Here is a 22041-nt window from a genome sequence, read left to right as displayed (position 1 = left end):
TATTCTAGTGCCACCAGGGTTATCACTTGGGCTCAGTGTCTGCATGACAAATGCATTGCTTCCAGTGGCCTTTTTGCTTGCTTTCTTTTGATAGGAGAGAAATTGAGAGAAAGAGACACCTGTTGCCCTGCTTCACCACTGGTGACACTCCCCCTGCCCCCACATGTGAGGAGTGGTTTAAACTTGGGTCATTGCACATATTAACACATGCATTTAAATGAGTGTGCCACTGCCCACCCCCATCCCACTTTAAGAGGATATGCTGCTGCAGACAGGAGTCAGTCACCCTTCCTGATGCTGAGAGCAGCAGTATCGGAAACCAGTATTGCTTTCTCAACTGGAACTGACATATTTAGGGTAATCTTGCTTTCTTTCGGTGAGAAAGTATTTGAATTAAGAGAACTAGATGACAATCCTCCACAGATCCCTCTGTGATGGGAGTTCTGTAGGACTTATGAATTGCTGTTCCCCAGGTCAGTCTTACCCTAAGGAGTCCAGAAAGGAATGGATATACAGGAGAATCTGTGTAAGCTTTAACATTACAATAACTCACACTCCATATCACTACTACATACACCCACTATATGACTTTTTTTTTTTTTTGGCCTCCAGGGTTATTGCTGGGGCTTGGTGCCTGCAATACAAATCCACTGCTCCTGGCAGCAACCCATTTTTTACTTTTTTTTTTTTTACCATTGGATAGGACAAAGAGAAATTGAGAGAGGAGGGGAAGACAGAGAGGGAGAAAGACACCTGCAGACCTGCCTCACTATTTGTGAAGCGACCCCCCTGCAGGTGAGGTGCCAGAGGCTCAAACTGGATCCTTGTGCAAGTCCTTACACTTGGCACTGTGATGTGCACTTAACCCCATGCACTACCAACCGATCCCCATATGGCTTATTTCTAAGGACTAGTTGTAACATCATCAGGTCTTAACACTTTGCCAGCTGTTTTTTGTTTGTTTTTCCTCCAGGGTTATTGCCAGTGGTCAATGCAGGCACTATGAATCCACTATTCCTGGTAGATATTTTTTCATTTTATTGGATAAACAAGAAATTTAGAGAGGAGGGAAAGCAGGAAAGATAGACTCCTGCAGACCTGCTTCACCTCTCATGAAGTCTTCTCCTGCGGGGTGGCAGCTGGGAGCTCAACTTAGGATCTTTGCCATGGTCCTTGTGCTTAATACTTTAGTACTATGTGTGCTTAACCAGGTGTGCGTCCCCTCCCCCCACTCAACACTTTGAAAGAAGAAATGTGTGATCTAAATGTTTGGAACTGTAGGCTCTAAATTTCACTACTTACAAAAAATTAAGAAAATTGTTCTTGTTTCCATCAGGAGTCTTATTTCTACAGAGCTTAAACTCTGAAAGTGGAAATAAACTTATAAGACTTTTTAGAAAGTAAACATTTATTAACACATTCAACAGTTCTGTAGAATTTCTAAAACAAATTCAAAACACAAATTCTTCCAGTAACAAAATAATCTATATTATTTAAATTTCTTCTAAGATGACTTTATTCCTTGAAACAGTACATTTGACTGGGCAGGTTCATTCTCTTACCAAAAATAAAATGGTGGTGTGACAGTCACTTTTTTTTTGTTGTTGTTCTGTAAACACAACAAGGATAAACTGTTATAATTTAATTAGAAGTAATTCAGTACTGCTATCTTCAAGAGCAGGTCTGAAACATGTTATCAGTGTCTAAGACCCCTTATCTTGGCTTTAGTAGTAACTGAAACATGTTAAAACCAAGTAAGCATTAGGAAGACCTTCTTCCTTCTTTTGTTTCAGGCATAGTGCAGTGAAGTCTTCATCCTGGAACTTATGGATAAAGTACCTTTCTCTTAGAAATGCATTTTCACAGCAAGTTCAATAAATTAAAATTTAGAGGAAAGCAACTAGTGAACATTTCTCCTTCAAGATCCTCTTAAATTAATGTTTAAGGTTACATGTGAGTCAAGTACTTCGTACAGCATGCGGCTACATACCTAGGCCACTGGAACCAAGCATCAGGTTTAGCAAATACAGCAGAATGATCTCTTCATTATAAATTAATTTTGAGCAATAATTAAGTCCACCATGAGACATAGGAGCATTTAAGACAGAAGCTACTGGTTCTTCACGATCCACTTTTAAGGCATAATTAAAAAATAAGTATACAGAGGCCTTTGGTCCCTTCTACAGTTATTCACATATGTCTCCAAGGAGACAAATGAGTGGCAAATACTTGTTTAAGTTCTTGATATGAAAATGAGAAAGTCTTAATTGCTGAAGATCACAGAAGTCAGAAAAACTTAGCAAAAATATCAATACTGTGAATTCTTCTGATTTGCCACAGTTACCTCACCACTACTTTGTGAATAACTGTTTCATGTTTCAAGTGTTCAGAAGCCTCTTGCTTAATATGTATACCTTTTTGCAAAATAAATACTGTACTGTTTGCTGCTAGAATCTTTGGTAGGACAGCTTTTACCTAATCCAAGTTTGAGGAATGAATCTAAACAGCCATATGTCATTTCAACAGTTACAAATGTCCTGGCTGCTTATGTGCTAAGTACAGATTATACTAAGCTGTTTGAAAGTGTCCAATTTATCATTCCTTTTTTTTTTTTTTATGATTTTACAAGTGAAGGGGTAGAGGGGAATGAGTGCAATAATCTGTTCAAGTGTCCCTAGAGCAGATCTGATTTGCTTCAATTTGACAGGGAAGATATAGTTGAAAATATATGACTCCAGTTTAATTTCAGTTTGATACAAAAATACCATAAAAGTATCAGAGAAAAAAAATCCACATTTTAAGTAAAGCAGGGTGAGAGACCAGGAAGACCATGAACAGCAATTTCATGAGTAGGACCACTGCTCTGTACTCTACAGTTAAACTGAGAAGTGGTCTAAAATCACAATTGTTAAGATAATCGAGCATTACAGTGATAAATGCATACAACTACACCAGAATTATGTGAGGTTATGTTAAGTGCCTTGTTTGTTCATAAAGTGTAGCTGAGATCATGCAGATCAGGATTTTTAAGGGAAAGCTTTTAAAAATGCTTTGCTAAAGACGTGCAAGTTTGCAGAAATTCAGCAGATTCTGCAGAAACCACCTTTGCCCACTTCTTTGCTCACAGTAGCTCATTTTCTTAGCCCCCAACATCTTGCATACGGCTGTGTCAAGACATAGGGTAAGACCTACTTAGCAGGAGACTTCAAGCTCTTATTCCATGTTGGTTAGAGTATGAAGTTGAGGGGGCATTGTGTCTGTCTGGGGAGTCAGCTCACTAAGCTCACTGATAGTAGTGGCCAGTAGAGTGTCCTGGGACATCACTGGCTCACCCGACCTGCAGGCATCGACTACAGAATTGTTCTCGTGCACAGGAAGCACACTATCTTGGACTGTGGTCAGGTTGTGAAAATGGCCATTTTCTGTAAAAGTCAGCAATTTATCCGAAAGTTTAGATGATGTGTATTCTTCATCAGCCTGTTCAGTCTTGTGCCCGTCATCATTCTTGGGTGAGCCATCTACAATAACAAGGAAAGACTTCCATGGAGTATTCTTATCATGTATCTACAAATAAACACAAAATAAAAGTGAATTAATGTGTCTCTGAACAGAAAACTGCACATCTCCCAGTTTACAGCTACTTCTGAATAAGTACATCCTGAGTGCGCACAGCAGTTTTATTCTTAATGTCCCAAGCAAGAAGCAACCAGCTATCCTTTACTTAGAGACTGGATATCTAGAACACATCTAATGCAGCCCAAATGACTCAGTGATAAAAGGAATAAGCCATGGAGACAAAGAGGAATCCTCCATGCATTCTGCAAGTGAACAAGGCCAGCCCACATATTATATATGTATATGCAAATTATGTGCAAGTGGCAAAACTGAAAGGAGGGAAACTCCCCAGAACTGCAGGGAACAAGTATGTCTCTTAAAAGTTTCTCTTCAACTTAAATGTAGTGTCTGCAAGAACAGAATACGTTTCTACTAATACTGACGTTATCAGAATGTAATTATCATGGATTATACTTTCCTGGGCTCAGAGACTAGGGTTTCTTCTTTTATTTACTTATTTTCCCTTTTGTTGCCCTTGTTGTCTTTTTATTGTTGTTGTAGTTATTATTGTTGTTGTTATTGATGTTGTCATTGTTAGATAGGACAGAGAGAAATAGAGAGAGGAGGGGATGACAGAGAAGGGGAGAGAAAGACAGACACCTGTAGACCTGATTCACCGCTTGTAAAGCGACTCCCTTGCAGGTGTATGTGTGTGGGGGGGTGCGGCTTGAACTGGGATCCATACGCTGGTCCTTGCGCTGCCACGCTTAACCAGCTGTGCTACCGCCCGGCTCCCAGGTTTCTTTCTTCTTTAACACTGATTATACTCACTTCAGGAAAAGATGTGTGATCTCAACACTTCACAGAATTATGATGGGCACTTGCTGTACAGGGTTTTGAGTACTATGTAACCATTAGTTTGTCATTCTTAAACAAGACATATTATTACTTACTGAAGTGTGCCTTCGGAGAGTGGACTTATCAGTAAAAGTCCGCCCACATGCATTACACATGAATGGCTTCTCCCCAGTGTGGATCCGGTGGTGGCGTTGCAGTGCATTGAGCTGGGTAAATTGCTTACCACACTGGTCACAACAATAGGGACGCTCCCCTGAGGCAGGAACAGAAGAAAACTGGTTGATCTCTTAACTTTATGGTATTTGATTCTGAACACATTCCAGAATGCTGCTTTTAAGCCATTGAGAAACATCACCCACCATTCTACTGTCAAGCACAAGCTTACTGTCCATTTTCCACAGTGATGGAACAGAAAATTCTAAGACCGGTAATAACTGAGTTTGCATACATATGTTATACACAAAATATATACAGATAATTCCTAATTCTAATTTGAAAATGCTCAAATCTTCCCTCATCTATATGCTTATTCAAACATCCATACCTTTTTGGTTTCTCAGAGCTAGAAATTTAAGTAAAGCTAGCTAAATTCAGTAATTTTTGTTAATTTTTTAAATATTTATTCCCTTTTGTTGCCCTTTTTATTGTTGTTGTAGTTATTATTGTTGTTATTCATGCCATCGTTGTTGATGGATAGGACAGAAACAGATGGAGATAGGAGGGGAGACAGAGAGGGGGAGAGAAAGATAAGACACCTGCAGACCTGCTTCACCACCTATGAAGAAACTCCACTGTAGGTGGGGAGCCGGGGCTGGAACCGGGATCCTTAAGCCGGTCCTTGAGCTTCATGCCACGTGCTGCTTAGCTGGCTGCACTACCGCCCAACTCCCAGTAATTTTCTAGTAAAGCAAAACCTTTGGGATATATATATGTAATTTATTTATTTATTACCACTGGAGTTTCATTACTAAGCCAACTTTTTCAGACAGAAGTGAGAAACAGAGACAGAAGAAAAGACAGTAACACGGGGGGGGGGGAGGGGGGGGAGGGCGGTAGCGCAGCGGGTTAAGTGCACGTGGGCAAAGTGCAAGGCACATTGTAAGGATCCTGGTTCAAGCCCCAGGCTCCCCACCTGCAGGGGAGTCGCTTCACAAGCGGTGAAGCAGGTCTGTAGGTGTCTTTCTCTCCCCCTCTCTGTCTTCCTCTCCTCTCTCCATTTCTTTCTATCTTATCCAACAATGAGCGACATCAACAATAACAATAATAACCACAACAAGGTTACAACAACAAAGGCAAACAAAAGGGGGGAAATGGCCACCAGGAGCAGTGGATTCATGGTGTAGGCACTGAGCCCCAGCAATAATCCTGGAGGCAAAAAAAGAAGATAGTAACATTGAAGCTTCCTCCAGTACAGTAAAGGCTGAGCTTAAATATGGGTTATATGTGTATTGGTGAAGGCGAAGTCAAGTCTGCTGTCTGACAAAGTCCCAGCAGGCTGGGATTGCCTGAAGAGCGGGAAGTCCTGGACCAAACTGAAGCTATTCATCCTTTTGTTTTCAACTACATTGGTGGTTTGAGGACTTATTGGCTACATGGGACATACAGAAATATTACCTGGGGACAATAAAAAGAGATCCCCAGGGGAAGTACATAGTAATAACAATTACGGCAGTGGGTGTAACAAGACTAAAAATGGCCTAGGAGCAGAAGCTGCTGCACTCACTAAAAGGCTTTCAGAAGAAGAGCTATTTGTCACCACTGCAGCTCCTCAATTAGCTGAACTCAGACCAAAACCAGAACCACGGGTGGCTTATAGAATAAGTAGCAGACTGGTTTCCACCTAAATATACAGAGGCCCTATCGCTTACCCTCACCCACAGACCCCCTTGCTTCTGGTTACAGGTATCTACGATGAATACAGAGGCTGTTAAGTAGTTAACGTTAAGGGTAAATGGGTAGAAGTTAGTAAACTTTCATATGGGTAGAAGTTAGTAAGCTCTCATATATGCAAAGGTTAGCCAGAAGAGAGCCCCCATGGTGTGTGCTTACTTTACAGTAGATTTTTTTAGGTAGACAGTTTACTAGATATTATAGATATTATAAAAGACTTGGTCTGAATGATCTATTAAGACCCATCCAAGAATGGGTTAGGAAGAAAGACTATTAGATTGAGTGCCAGAAAAGTTATGCTGACCCAACACAGATGGTCAAAACAAAGGGGAGGGCAGGCTGTCTCAGGCCAAGGGAACTTTCAAGGAGAACATACCTAAAATGATAATAATGTTTGAAGTTATTTTTGATGTTAATAAAAATAATCTTATAGGATGTCAACTGTATTCAGTTAAAAAAGTGCATAAAAATAAAAGCTCTGCAGAAAGCAGAGATGCCTCTCTCCTGCATTTGAACTTGCAGATGTGTCTCTCACTTCATTCGCGCTGACTCCCCTCATCCTTCAGGACACCCTATGAACCTGCTGAGGCTGGACTCGGGCAGTGTATGACAAAGCAAGTGTGCTATTTAGGTGAGATATTTTGCTGGTGTTTTTTTTTAAATATATATTTTATCTTTATTTTTAAAATATTATTTATTTATTTATTTATCAATGAGAAAGATAGAAGGAAAGAGAGAAAGAACTAGACATCACTCTGGTACATGTGCTGCCAGGGGTAGAACTCAGAACCTCATGCTTGAGAGTCCAATGCTTTATCCACTGTGCCACCTCCTGGACCACACTATTATTATTATTATTTATTATTGAATGGAGACAGAGAAATTTAGAGGCGAGACATAGAGACACCTGCAGACCTGCTTCACCACTCATGAAACTTTCCCCCTACATTTAGGTGGGGAACGGGGGCTTGAACTTAGGACCTTGTACACTGTAATGTGTGCACTTAACCAGGTGTGCCACTACCTGGCCCCCACCATTTTGTTGGTCTTTAGGGATATTTTTCTTAACTCCACACTTAACTCCCTTTTGGCAACATTTTAGTCATACCTGTATGAACTTTAATGTGCTGATAAAGCGAATTCCGCTGGGCAAAAGTCCTGAAACAAATTTCACATTTAAAGGGTTTTGATCCAGTATGGATTCTATTGTGATGTTTTAAATATTCCTTAGAAGCAAAACTCTTGCCACATGTTTCACACATAAAAGGTCTCTCACCTACATAAAAAAGATGAAAGAAATATTTAGGAATGATACAGGCAATAGAATACACAGGAAGGAGTGGGAAGACAGCATAATGGTTATGCAAAAAGACTTTCATGCCTAAGGCTCCAAGGTCCCAGGTTCAATCCCCAGCCCCACCATAAACCAGAACTGAGTAGTGCTCTGTTCTCTCTCCCCTCTCTCTATATCTCTCACATAAATAAATAAATAATTTTTAAAAATACACAGGAAGAGTAGGTTCACAATCTTTAAACTCATGAACTCCTCAAAAGTGACCTGGTAAGCAGTATGTTACATGTTCTAATTAAATCTATCATAAAGCATCTACCAGCAAACAGTGCCTATAACTTATTCAGTGTTGGTGTAAAATATCCTTGCAGGGCTGAGGAGACCATAAGCACAATGGTTACTCAAAAAAGACTTTCATGTCTGAGGCTTTGAGGTCCCAGGTTTAATCCCCAGAAGCACCATAAACCAGTGCTGAGCAGTGCTCTGGTCTTTCTGTATTGCTCTCTCATTAAAATAAATAAAATATATTTAAAAAAAGTAAATAAATAAAATATCCTTGGAAATCTCCTGAGATTTCCAAGGCTAGAATTACAGCAGTATTCAGCCAACTCACAGTTTGGAAATTCAGTCACTACAAACAAAGTAATTTTGCCATTTGTTTGAAGGAATTCCTAGTCCTCCTTCCCCCTCCCCAGAAGCATTTCTATGGATCTTGATCTCCATTAAGATAAATGCCCTTCTGGAGAGGAAGGGCTAGATACAAAAAGTTTAATCTATGCAGGCTGGAAGGTGGCTCAGTGGTTAAAAGCACTGAACTGTCAAGCAGGAAGTCCTGAGTTCAACTGCAGATAAGGTCACATGCTAGGGTGATGTTTTGGCTCTCTCCTCTTCCCCTCTCTCATATTAATAAAATAAATAAAAGTTTTGGAAAAAGTATAATCAAGAGTATCATCAATCAACTTGGACTGAATTACAATATTAGAAAATAAAAGTTTAAATGCTATTTCCCATTATCATTATGTAGTTTGAGTCTAATATCACATATCAAACTCATTTGATTATTAATTCTGCTTTATTTCACAAGCATCAAAATCAAAAGACTAGTTTTAGTAAAATCTAAATCTACTCATGTTTTCATCAAATGACTGATTCTAGTTTTACTCTTCAGTGGAATTTGACCTATCCACATGCAAGCTTCCAACAGATAACAATTCTGTTCATTTTACAGTCAAGACATTCCCACTGAAGTAGTCTGGGAGGTGATGCAGTAGACAAAACACTGGACTTTCAAGCATGAGTTCTTGAGTTCAATTCCCAGCAGCACATGTACCAGAGTGATGTCTGATTCTTTCTCTCTCGCCTCCTATCTTCCTCATAAATAAATAAAATCTTAGTACATTTTACCATGTGTGGGCTGGGGAGATAGCATAATGGTTATGCGAAAAGACTCATGCCTGAAGCTCTAAAACCCCAGGTTCAATCCCATGTGCCACTGTAAGCTGGAGCTGAGCAGTGCTCTAGTAAAAAGAAAAACATTTTACCATGTGTGAGGATGGAGATTTGAGCTACTGGCACTAGATGGGAGCACCAAGCCTGGGAGGTACTCCCTCTCTCTCTCTGTTTCTACTTTAAATTAAAATTTAAAAATATGTGGGGGGGGGGTTGGGAGGTAGCACAGCAGGTTAAGCGCATGTGGTGCAAAGCCAAGGACCAGCGTAAGGATCCCGGTTCCAGCCCCCGGCTCCCCACCTGCAGGGGAGTCGCTTCACAGGCAGTGAAGGGGGGTCTGCAGGTGTTTGTCTTTCTCTCCCCCTCTGTCTTCCCTTTCTCTCTCCATTTCTTTCTGTAATATCCAACAACGAACAACATCAACAACAACAATAATAACCACAACAAAGCTACAACAAAAAGCAACAAAAGGGGGAAAAATGGCCTCCAGGAGCAGTGGATTCATGGTGTAGGTACCGAGCCCCAGAAATAACCCTGGAGGCAAAAAAGTAAAATAAAATAAAATTGTTTGTGTTGGGGTGGGGGAAGGGTTTGTTTGGAGTGGTGGAATCATGTAGGTACCAAGAAAAAAACAAAAAAAAACAAGCACATGAAAAGCAACTGAATGACTATAATTGTCACAGATTCTACGATGAATCAGAATAAAGTCAACTTAAATTTACTCCCTAGAGGGGGCCAGGTGGTGACGCACCTAGTCAAGTGCACGTTACAATGTGCAAGGACCCAGGTTCAAGCCCCCAGTTCCTACCTGCAGGTGGAAAGCTTCACAAGTGGTGAAGCAGGGCTGCAGGTCTCTCTCTCTATTTTCCCCTTCCTCTCAATTTCTGGCTGCCTATCCAAAAAATAAAGATAAAAAATTATTAAAAACTGCACCCCATAATGACCCTGGGTCCATACTCCCACAGGGATAAAGAATAGGAAAGCTATCAGTGGAGGGGATGGGATATGGAGTTCTGGTGGTGGGAATTGTGTGGAGTTGTGCCCCTCTTATCCTATGGTTTTTGTCAGTGTTTCCTTTTTAGAAACAAAAATTAAAAAAAAAAAATTTACTCAGGGGGCCGGGTGGTAGTGCACAAGATAGTGCGAAGAGCAAGGACCTGAGCAAGGACCCCAGTTCGAGCCCCCAGCTCCCTACCTGCAGAGGGAGGGGGTCGCTTTGCAAATGGTGAAGCAGGTCTGCAGGTGCCTATCTTTCTCTCCCTCTGTCTTCCTCTTTCTCAATTTTTCTCTGTCCTATCCAACAATAACAACAATGGAAAAAAGATGGCGCCATGAGCAGCGGATTTGTAGTGCAGGCACCAAGCTCCAGTGATAACTCTGGGGGTAAAAAAAAAAAAAAAATTCTCCCTCACATAATGAAACCATCCCTACATTTGGAAAAGTAGAAACGAGACAATTTCATCACCTTAGTACCATACATAGTGATTCTAATCTTTTACATCCAGGCTTTCAGTACATACTGGGATTTACTATATGCTCAACTGTGCATTTTCTCAAGTTGACAACCCTGCTCAGGCGTTTTTCATACTTTTAAGAATGAAAGAAGTAGATTTACTAGTTTACCAAAACATTTCTTTGTGGTTAGACAGTGAAACTGTTGCTAATGTTTTCTTATTAGAAATAACAGGAAGGAAGATAATAGCATACAGATTTTCCCGTATTCTGAATAATTTCTCTAGTACTGGAAGTAAAAATATGCAGGTAGTATAGTAGGAACTGTATTATCATTTCTTAGTATAAAAACCAAAACAACTCACATGTCATACGCCAGTTCCTGCTGTTAGGTGTGCAAAAACAACCACTGAAAGCATAACAGCACTGGATTCAGTGGGCATAAACCCACACCACTTGTAAATCAGTAAGCTACAGTTCCATTCTACAGCTAGGAGAGACATTCAATCACAACAGCATTAAGTATTTACCTGTGTGACACCTTTTATGATAAATCAGCATGTGGTTCTGAGTGAATCTTGCACCACATTCATCACAGACAAAAGGTTTTTCCCCTGTATGAATTCTGAAAGGACAACATTCAGATGATAACTTAGAACATATATTTTTTTTAATATTTATTTATTGGATAGAGGTAGCCAGAAATCAAGAGGGAAGGGGGTGATAGAGAGGGAGAGAGACAGACACCTGCAGTATTGCTTTACCACTCGTGAAGCCTTCCCCGAGGTGGGGACCAGGGGCTTGAACCTGGGCCCTTGCACATTGTAACATGTGCACTCAGCCAGGTGCGCCACCACCTGGCCCCTTAGAACGTATTTCAAACCTCACTTTGCAATACAATTTCCTACCTACAGTGCGAAGACAGTTTATTCCAAGAGACCTAATGAGAACGAGAGGAGTAAAAGGATAAGAGATCTGCCCTCTCCAAATTCATTTTAACAGGAGGTCAGCAGACTGAGAGGTTGTCCTGTCGATGTCCACTCGAGTGCTGGCTGGTTCACCAGGTATAGTGCACACATATAGGTACATGTGTGAGGACCTGAGGTCAAGCCTTCAGCTACCACATGGGAGTGCCTATCACAGTAACTTCACAAGCAGTGGAGCAGTATTGTGGTATCTCTCCTCCCCCTCTCATCCTTTATCTCTCTTTTTTTAAAAATAGTTTATCGGGGGCCAGGTGGTGGCACACCTGGTTGAGCACATGTTACAATGCGCAAGGACCCGGGTTTGAGCCCCTGGCCTCCACTTGCAGGGGGAAAGCTTTACAAGTGGTGAAGCTGTGCTGCAGGTGTCTGTCTTTCTCCCTCTCTATTACCCGCTCCCTCTCGATTTCTAGCTGTCCTATCCAATAAGTAAAGCTAATAAAAAAAAATTAAAAGTTTATTTATCTATTGCATACACAGAGAGAAATCGGTAGGGTGGGGGTAAGCAGAGAGGGAAACAAGAAAGATACCTATAGCACTGCTCATGAAGCTTTTCAACAGCAAGTGTGAAACCGGGGGCTTAAAACTGGGTCCTTGCATATATATTGTATGTGTGCTCTAACAGATGCACTACTGCCTGGCCCCTCTCATCTTTTATCTTGAGGAAATAAATGGGGGGGGGGGAGTTAATATTCCACGTCATTAGGGAAAGAGAGAGACAGGTTGGGAGTATAGATTGACCTGTCAACGCCCATGTTCATCAGGAAAGCAATTACAGAAGCCAGACATTCCACCTTCTGCATCCCATAATGACCCTGGGCCCATACTCCCAGAGGGATAAAGAATAGGAAAGCTATCAAGGGGAAGGAATAGGATATGGAGTTCTGGTAGTGGGAATTGTGTGGAGTTGTACCCCTCTTATCCTATGGTCTTTGTCAGTTGTTGGTCTGCTTCTAACTTCTGCTTCTAAGACCCCTTCTGTTTCATTGGTTTAATCCCCCCTGCTTAACACTGTATTCTATTTACATAACCACTGTGAACTAAGCACCACCCTGCCTCTAGGGCATTGGTTTAATCCTCACTGTTTTGCACGCTTTTTCCTTCTCCCCACCCCCTTATCCTACATACATCCTCTTTGGACCTGACACCTCCGCCTCAGGATATATAAGGACAGGATTGTGATTAGAGATAGCTTAGATTGTGCTGCGTTCCACATGAATAAAGACTGAACTGTGTACCACTCAGCCATGAGTCCCTGGTCATCTCTCTCTCCTGCCCGCGAAGCTAGACTGGCAAACGGCGCCCGAACAGGGACTGGCATATGGTGCCCAACGTGGGGCACAAACCCACGACCCTGAGATTAAGAGTCTCATGCTCTACTGACTGTGTTTCCTTTTTATAAATAAAAAATTTTTTAAAAAGCTAATGTTCACCCACATATGCCTCAGGCTTTATGTCATGTGTAGACAGGTAGAGAACATGCCTTTGGGTTTTTTTTTGTTCTTGTTGTTGTTTTTTCCTTCATCAGTGCTTCACTGCTCCAAGCTGATTTTTTTTCTTTCAGAGACCAAGAGACAAAAACACCACAGCACTAAAACTTCCTTCAGTATATTGGAGGCAGGGTGAATGATAAAGCAGATACATGAAGTGTGCTCTCTTGCTGTCCTATTTTTGGCTAATTTTGAAACATTCAATAGCACCATACATTTGTAAAGTCTTAATTGTTCCAAATAATAACTGTTGTTGATGGGGCCAGGAAGTGGTACACTTGATACAGTGTAGGTATTACAATGAACAAGGAATAAGGTTCAAAATTCCAGTTTCTACCTGCAGGGAGAAGCTTCACAAGGAGAGTAGTATTGCAGGTATATCCTCCCCACCCCACCCCCATCTTCCTCTCTAATAGAAAATAAATAAAAAGGAGAGGAAGGAAAAAAAAGCTGCTGGGAATAGTGGATTCAGCGTGCAGGCACCAAGGCCCAGTGACAACCCTGGTGGAGAAAGAAAACAAAACAACCAACTTATTACCACTTTCTAAAATGACAAAAGCTAGCTAGCTAGAAAGAAGTGTTAAAATGTGGAAGAGATCTGGCTTCTGAGGAGTATGCATAAGCACTTAAATTTTACAGCTAGCAGGTGTGGTCATTAACCACAATTTACTAAGTATTTTCTTTTCAAGTTTTTAAACGTAAGAGTTTAAGTGGGGCTGGGTAGTGGGGGTGCACCTGGTTGAGCGACATGTTACAGTGTGAAAGGACCCGGGTTCGAGCCCCTGACCCCCACCTGCAGGGGGGAAAGCTTTGCAAGTGGTGAAGCAGGGCTACAGGTGTCTCTCTATCTCCTCCTCCCCTCTCAATTTCTGGCTGTTTTTATCCAATAAAGATAATAAACAAAGAGTTTAAGTAAAGAGAGTGAAAATAATGATGGATAGTGCGCCACCACTCTGAGAACTGGCTTAGATTTGAGGATGGATACAGACAAGAGTAGAAGACTCCTTGTCTGGGTTTCAAACACACAGTACTGGGCACTACAAGGAAATCTTATTGACATTTACATATTGACTGTCACCAACCTATAGTTGAAAAACTAATAGAAAACACTGAACTCTAGTTTAGCCTAACCAACAGCACACTTTGCAAACCTGGAGATCTTAAGAAACAGACCAGAGAAGCATCCTAAAGTCTTAAGTGCTTCTCAGTGAGGTCTTTAATGGGACTGTACTACCCAGATGTTAAGGTAATTAGCCCAATTAACTTCTCGGATAATGGGCAGAAACTATGCAGCAGAGACGACTCTGCAGGAAAGCCCTGGTCTGCAGTGAATACAACCTAAGACTTGGTTGCCTAGCCCTACTCTGCCACAGTGGAAAGGTCCCTCTAGGCCTGAGGGTGGTAGGACAGCTGGAACATGGAGCCATCTCCAGGCATTTACCCTGAAAGAATTAAAACAGTGTCTCAAAAAAAGACTTTAACTTTCAGAAGGAACCCATGGAAGAGGAAGAAGCTGAATATAAGGTCACATAGGTCCAAATCCCAGAACCACCACAACTGCTCTGGATACATTTCCAGAAACTAAAGCAAGCAAACAGCCCACATTCTCGCAAACAGATTAACAGGGTGTTGGAGACGTCCCTCCCACACTCTGGATGGGGACCATGGCTGTACCTCATGTGGGTCTTCAGGGCAGAAGGCTGTGAGAATTTGGCCTCACACTCAGTGCAGCCATATGGCTTGTGGCCTGTGTGTGTCCGCTCGTGGAGCCGCAGGGCTGTCTTGGAGCTCAGGCCCTTGCCACACTGCTGGCACTGGTGCCGCTCACCACCCCCCTCGTGGACCTGCAACACATGTCGCTTGACATCCTTCTTCCTCTTGAATTTCTTCCCACACAGCTCACAGGGGAAGTGACGCTCACTGCTGTGCACGTGGCGCTGGTGACTCTTCAGGTTGCAGCGGTTGGCGAAGGTCTGGCTGCAGGTGTCACAGCGGTGAACCACCTCGGTGGCCACCCCATGGTGGTGGCAGATGTGCTTCAAGTAGCTCTTTTCATATAGGAAGGCCTTGTCACAGATCATGCACTTGAAGTTGCTCTTCCTTTTTACCACCTCCTCATCTTCCTCATCCTCTTCCTCCTCTCCTTGCCTTGCTTTCTGCAGCACTTCCTCTGCTTGTGCCACGGCATTGTGGTCCTCATTTTGGGCACTTGGCTCCACTTCTGTTTTTACAGTGTCTGGGCTGGGGTCTTGGGGACACTGGTAGTCCCCCAAGTCCTCCTCAGCACTTTTCTGCTGTTCTCGGAGTCGTCTCGTGTATTTTTTTTTAGGGATTTCCACAAACACCTTTCTCCCAGCCAGCCTCCCGCTAGCTCTTCTGATTTTAGGGTAAGGAGGCGTAACAATATCTTTCTTCTTGTCTGTCTTCTCCTTAGGCTTCCTCAGGGCTGTGTCCAGCAACATGCCATTGCTGATTTTCTCCTCTGGGCAATCAGAGGAATCCACTAGGCCATTAACAAGAGAACTGTCCTCCGCCATACTGGCTGGAGGCAGTGGTTGGTCAGGAACAATGCTGACTTGGGTGCCACTGCTTCCTTCTGGCTCCTGAGACTCTGAGAAATTCTGCAACTCCAAAAGGACAGACTCCAACATCTGTTTCTTTAACTGAAAACAAGTTTCTGATAAGTCCAAACATTTTAGTTTTTCAGCCATTTCCAGCATGCGCTGCACCCGATCTTCTTCCACCTGCACCTTTGCAGTGTAGACAAACTCAAGAAATGAGGCGAAGTCAACCACCTGCACTTCATTTAAGTAGACGTTAGTCCTAGTGCCATCCACAGTCTTTTCATTCAGGAACATTTCCTTAAAGAATTTGCTAGTGGCAGCCAGTACCGCCTTGTGGGCCATGAATTCTTCCCGGACACCCTGATACTCCACACTTACAGTCACGTCACACAGATGGCCAAGAAGTCGGAGCTGATGCATTTCATGTAGAAGGTTAAATGGTGAGGATTTGGATTCCAACAGAACTGCACCATTTTCCATGTTTCTTCTTTCCAAAAGTAGCTCTAGAAACAAAACCAAGAATTTTCATATACAAGCAACCACTTAGGCAAAGGGATTCAATACTATGAGGATTATTTTAGTCCTTTAGAAAACAAGCTGAGGGGGACCAGGTGGTAGCGCAGCGGGTTAAGCGCTGCACATGGCACAAAGCGCACAGATCAGTGTACAAAACTCTGTTCGAGCCCCCAGATCCCCACCTGCAGGGGTGTCATTTCACAGGTGGTAAAGCAGGTCTGCAGGTGTCTATCTTTCTCTCCCCCCTCTGTCTTCTCCTCCTCTATTTCTCTGTCCTATCCAGCAACGACAGCAATAACAACAACAACAATGATAAACAACAAGGGCAATAAAAGGGGAAAAAATAGTCTCCAGGAGAAGTGGATTCATAGTGTAGGTACCAAGCCCCAGCAATAACCCTGGAAACCAAAAAAAAAAAAAAAGAAGCTGACACTCCAGCTCCATCAGCACCCTGAAAGAAAGAGAAGGAAAAGGAGAGGGACATAATGGAGACAGCTATGACGTTATGAGTGGCTTAGAGGGGAAGAGAGGATTGAGTCAGAAAAAGAAGGGGTAACTATGTATAAATGTGGACAGATAGTGGAGAAGATGGTTGGCTCATGTCTACAACTTTAGGGGAACTGTGGTGGATTGCAGCAGAGAGAGTGAAGATTCAGAACTCTGCTGCTGGGAAAGGGTGAACTCAAACCCCTGTTGACATGTAATTCTGTAATATAAAAAATAAATAAAAAGAAAACAAGGTGAATAACAACCTAAAGCTGACTTTTCTCATACAAAGATTAAAATCACTTCACATTATAGTATTTTTTAAAATCTTTTTTATTACCTTTGTTTATTTATTGGATAGAAACAGCCAGAAACTGAGAGGGAAGGGGTGATAAGAGGAGAGAGAAATAGAGACACCTGCAACCCTGCTTCACCACTTGTGAAGCTTTCCCCCTGCAGGTGGGGACCGGGGATTCGAACCTGGGTCCTTGCGCACTGTAACATGTGCGCTCAACCAGGTGCACAACTACCCAGTCCCTACAGTATTTCTAAGTCATAATGCACCTTCAAAAATTAGTATCTGATTGAAAAAAAAAAAGTTATTAACATTTCCTCCAATGTTAAAAAAAAAGTGACTAAAGTTATGATTGATGAGATACACCAAAACAATATTTGCTTATTTAGGCAATTTTATTTATAGATACAGGCCCAAAATGGTCGCTTATAATGGTTATCATATCCAGTTCTTTGATCAACAATTCAAATGATTAAAATGAATCTATGCCTGGGGAGATAGTATAATGTTCTACCATCAGCTTTCATGCCTGAGGCTGAGGTCCCAGGTTCAATTCCTTGAGCAGTGCTCTGATCTCTCTCTGTATATCCCTCTCATTAAAATAATAAGAAATAAAATATTTTAAATGAACCTATGGTTCCCACTCTCTGGGAGTAAGCCTTAAAAGAATCACATTTTCCTTTAAAAACAACCAACTATATGTGTGTATGAATATACATACTATGTACCAGGAAAATTTCATGGAAAAGTAGTCTATAATTTGAATCAACATTTGAATCATGTTGTTCTACTGAAATAAAGCAATTGTCATAGCTTTCACAACTTGTGTTACTTTAAATAACTTCTCTGACTCTTTGTACCTCTGTAGAAGGCTAGCAGGCCACTGTGAGGCTTCGATAAGCACAAACGGGCTGGGAGATGGTTCAACTGGTGTCACGCATACATTACTGTGTGTAAGAAGCTGGGTTCAAGCCCTGGGCCACTACATGGGAGCAACATGTAAAAAGGAAACTTCACAGTAAGTAGTGAAGTGTCTCCTTCTGTCTCAGCATTTATCTAGGGGGTGGGGTGGGGCATGCTAGAAGTGATGGAATCACATAGGTCTAAAGACCTTGTAAAGGTTTGGAGGCAATAAGCTTAAAACAAGTAAGAGAGAGGGCTGGGCAGTGGTGTACCAGGTTGAGCATAAGGACCCGGGTTTCAGCACCCCTACAGGAGGTATGGCTCACAAGGGTGAAGCAGGTCTGCAGATATCTGTCTCGCTCCCTCTCTGTCTTTACCTTCCCTTTCAACTTCTGTTTCTATCCAATACATTAAATAAAATACAAGGTAACAGTAATTTGCTGGGCTGGGACTTGAGTCACAGTCTGGTGAACCCTGGACTCACTGCTTAGCATACACACCCAAACTAGCCAAATGCAAAGCAATGCTTTTACTCCTGAGATATTTTACAGTAGTGAGCACAGCAAGTTTTTTTTCTTTTTCTTCTTCTTCATTTGGAGAATTAATGGTCTACAGTCAACAGGAAAATACAGTAGTTGGTATATGTGTAACATTTCTCAGTTTTCCACATAACACTCTAACCCCCTCCCAACCTAGGTCCTCCTCTGCCATCATGTTCCAGGACCTGAACACTCCCCCCCCCCCCCAACCCAAGTCCTTTACTTTGGTGCAATACACCAACTCTAGTCCAAGTTCTGCTTAACATAGCAAGTTTTACCCCCCACCTCAAGGTCAACTCTCGAGGCTCCACGATACCCTACACCATCTTTTCTTTAGTCTTGTTTTACTGGCTCTGCTCTCCTGGGACTCCTCATAGATAGTTTTCCTCTTCAAGGTCCACCCCCAGCCTTTTGGCTTTTGAATTCACCTACCTTTCTAGTCTTCTCTGGTTCCTAAGCATCTCTCTCTCTCTCTTCCTTTCTCTCTCTCTTTTACAAGAGCACTGCTCAGTCCTTTCTCTCTCTCTCCCTCTCTCTCTCTTTTACAAGAGCACTGTTCAGTTCTGGCTTATGGTATTGTGGGGTGATTGAACCTGGGACTTCAAAGCCTCAGGCATGAGCATCTCTTTGCATAACCATTATGCTATCTCTTCCACCCTCCTACCTAAATCTCTACCTTCCTACCCAAAACATCCACTTTTTTTCCCCCTGAACTTCCTTCAGCCAGGTCTTAGATGTCATCTTAGACTCAGCAAGTATAGGTCAGAACCTGCTTTCATCTTCCCTGGAAATCCACTCTCACCTCTCTTGCCTTCTGCACTTCCATCAATGCTTTCAAGGTACTGAGGCGACCCCCATGCCTCAGTAAAAAAGACTTCCCTGAGTGTTTTTTTTTTTTTTTTTTAATCACATGTGAGAGGCCTAAGCAGTGTCCCCTCAAGGAGACTCCGCTGCAACTGAAAACACTGACCATGCCTGAGTATAGACTGGGGGTGGGGGTAGCTGTCACTGATACCAGCCTCAGCTTTGGGAGAAATGGCTGCAGATGGCTCTTAGCTTGGGACCCACTTAACATCAGCCCTCTACCTCCCCAAACCTCTGCCGGTGTCACCCTTCAAGCAGAAGTGAGACCTTACGGACGGCCTGAGGGTGGTTTCTGAGTCAGTCAATTCAGTGGTGATTGAGCACAATTTCCCGTTTCGCACGGTCACGCGAAGGCAGGCAGTGACCAACCACCCCGGGAGCCCTTGAGCCTAGGTTGCCGGGTCATGTCCACCGCAGTGCACAGGCAGCCTGGTCGCCGCCTGGGTCCCATGCTTCGCTCTCCGCCGCCCCTCCTGGCTGGGTGCAGCAACCCGGCCCGGCCTAAGGCAGAGAAAGCACCATACTCCGCGGTCCCTGGACCCCGAGACCCCGGGACCTGGGCCTAATATCGCCACGAGCGCGACGCCCCCGCCGCCCCGCTGCAGCCAGATCCGAGCGCCAGCTCCGCCAGGCGCCCGCTGAACTCGCGCACCAGGGCCTGGCCCCGGGTCGCTCCGTCCTGCCTCCCCCGCGCCAGCTCCTGCACCCTCGAAGTCCGCCACTCCTCCTGGCGGAGTCCCGGGCGGCCAGCCGGAAGCGGCGGATGGATGGGTCCAAAGGCCAGGCGGACCGGGAGGCGATGCACTTACCTCCCAGCCACCGCCTCCGGTGCCTTGCGTCCACTGGACCAGGGCCCCTCGAACTGCTAGCCGGAGGGGCGGGGCGCCGCCCTGCGCGGGATCCACTGATTGGCCACCTCCAACCACGCCCCGCCCCCGCCCTGCCCTGTCCTGCCCCTAGTAGGGCTGCGTGCGCACGTTCGACTGCAGAGGCAGGTTGCGCAGCTACGCGATGCGACGTACATCGAGACTTAGCGCTCTGTGGACCACCCGTCACGAGCGGAGGCGCGCGCCTGCGCAGAGGACAGAGATGGCTGCACCTAGGACTTCCTGCACCGCAGGCTGGGGCCGTGGGAAGATAACCTCTGTGCGCCGGCTTGTGGTCCGCAACACCCGCTGTCTGCAAGCCAGCGCATTCGTTACTCAGGGGTGACCAAGGGTGCCGGGCTACGGGGCGGCGGACAAAGTGTTTCCACGGTGCTCTGGCGGCCATTCTGGGGGCTGGGCTCTCCGTGCCTGGGTTCGAGTCCCGCCGCCCGGACACTGTCTTCACTTCAGGCCTCATTATTTTTGGAGTCTTCACCGCTTATATGGGCTGCTTGGGCTTTGAGGAATTTTCATTTGCTCAGTGGAAAACAGTGTTATGACCTCAGAGTCTGTGTAAGCTTTGACTCAAAACCTTGCTGTTTACACCCACTCTTCGTCCTAACTTAAAAAAAAAAAAAAAAAGCGCTAAGCGTGACCTAAAATCAAACTTCCCGTGAACCTTGGTTTCACTATTTGAATCAGCTATGAGTGATAGGTATCAGTACATAGACAAACTTTATGTTTGCGTTCTAGGCACTAAGAGTAAACATGGTTTAAATGACCTCAGAAAGAGGAAAGTTGCTTTTGTTTTCAACGATTTTTGCACAGTTGTTTTCCCTGTTTTGGAGGCTATGAGGTTTCGAATGCCCCTAATAACTTTATTCCTGCTTGTGGTGGCATAGGTTTCCCAGAACAGAGCTTTTTTTTTATTTTTATTTTTTATTTTTTTTTAACTAGAGCACTGTTCAGCTCTGGCTTATGGTGGTGTGGGGGATTGAACCTGGGACTTTGGAGCCTCGCAGCATGAGAGTCTGTTTGCATAACCATTATGCTGTCTACCCTCCGTCCAGCTTTTTGTTGTTGTTGTTGTTGTTGTTATTTTCCTTTTATTTGATAGAACAGAGGGCATTGAGAGGGAAGGGTTGATAGTGAGAGAGAAGGAAAGACACCTGCAGCACTGCTTTACCACTCAGGAAACTTCCCCCCTGCAGGTAGGTCCTTGCTCACAGTAAAGTGCTGGATTGAGCATGATCCAGCCCCCAAAGTTTTTTGTTGTTGTTTGTTTTTGCACTATAAAAAGGCAACTTACTGGGCTGGGAATATAGTTTAATGGTTATGCAAAAAAGACTGCCATGCCTGAGACTATGAGGTCGCAGGTCCAACTTCCAGCACCACCCACCATAACCACAAAGCACCATGAGGCTCTGGTCTCTCCCTCCATTGAAAGGTGATTTTCTACCTCACAAACTATACTGTTTGTTGACCTTTTGTGTCTCATTTGGAGAAATTTCTGCTTAGATTTTTACCCTTTCCTACTCCCCCCCCTCCCCCCGATTTATGAGAAAGGAGGAGAGTCAGCATCACTTTAGTACATGGTATGCCAGAGATCAAACTCAGCACCTCATTCATGCTTGGTAATCCAACATTATATCCACTGCATTGCCTCTGGGGTTGCCCCGCCCCCTTTTTATTTAGTTATTTGAGTTGTAAGAGTTCTTTTTTATTTCCTAGATGAAAGTTCCTTAGCAAGACAATGTAACTCACAAACCATTTTCTCCAACATAAGTGAATAGAGGAAAGTACTATTGTCTCCAAGTCCTGAATTTCAACAAGGAAACTCCTCCTAGGCATAGTTAGGAGAGCCTGGATTTCCTTTCCTCTGTTATAGCTCTCTGATATTTATTTTTATTTTGGATAAAGACAGGGAGAAGTTGAGAGGGAAGGGGGAGATAGGAAGTGAGAGCCACTTAGTACTGCTCCACTGCTCACGAAGCTTCCTCCTGCAGGTGCGGACTGGGAGTTTGAACCAGAGTCCTTGAG

At 43.6% G+C, this 22041-nt stretch overlaps 1 protein-coding gene across 4 annotated transcripts; it reads right to left on the bottom strand.

Moving 5' to 3' along the window:
• Positions 1-1390: 1390 nt before the first annotated feature.
• Positions 1391-20047, bottom strand: GZF1 (GDNF inducible zinc finger protein 1). Of its 4 annotated transcripts, none has more exons than XM_007525514.3 (6): positions 19945-20047; positions 14643-16035; positions 11026-11120; positions 7412-7579; positions 4509-4666; positions 1391-3564 (listed from the first exon to the last, which is right to left on the bottom strand). In XM_007525514.3, the coding sequence occupies exons 2-6, from the start codon at positions 16010-16012 to the stop codon at positions 3214-3216; spliced, it is 2142 nt and encodes a 713-aa protein (XP_007525576.1). In that variant the 5' UTR covers positions 16013-16035; positions 19945-20047; the 3' UTR covers positions 1391-3213. The 4 variants fall into 4 exon arrangements, with proteins under 4 accessions (XP_007525576.1, XP_060042233.1, XP_060042243.1 ...); XM_060186250.1 differs by lacking the exon at positions 19945-20047 and adding an exon at positions 17690-18021; XM_060186268.1 differs by lacking the exon at positions 19945-20047 and adding an exon at positions 17690-18024 and having other exon boundaries at positions 3293-3518.
• Positions 20048-22041: the final 1994 nt, after the last annotated feature.

The sequence above is a fragment of the Erinaceus europaeus genome, chromosome 1 (assembly GCF_950295315.1).
Source record: "Erinaceus europaeus chromosome 1, mEriEur2.1, whole genome shotgun sequence".
Lineage (NCBI taxonomy): Eukaryota > Metazoa > Chordata > Mammalia > Eulipotyphla > Erinaceidae > Erinaceus > Erinaceus europaeus.
Note: the sequence above shows the minus strand (reverse complement) of the source record. Positions and strands in the feature narration are given on the sequence as shown.

Excerpts from the sequence above, each read along its gene's own strand:
- GZF1 (XM_007525514.3), bottom strand. The coding sequence starts at position 16,012 with ATGGAAAATGGTGCAGTTCTGTTGGAATCCAAATCCTCACCATTTAAC. Across the intron at positions 11,121-14,642 it reads GCCCTGAAGACCCACATGAG|AATTCATACAGGGGAAAAAC; the intron begins GTACAGCCATGG and ends TTGTCCTTTCAG. Across the intron at positions 7,580-11,025 it reads TCATAAAAGGTGTCACACAG|GTGAGAGACCTTTTATGTGT; the intron begins GTAAATACTTAA and ends TTTTTTATGTAG.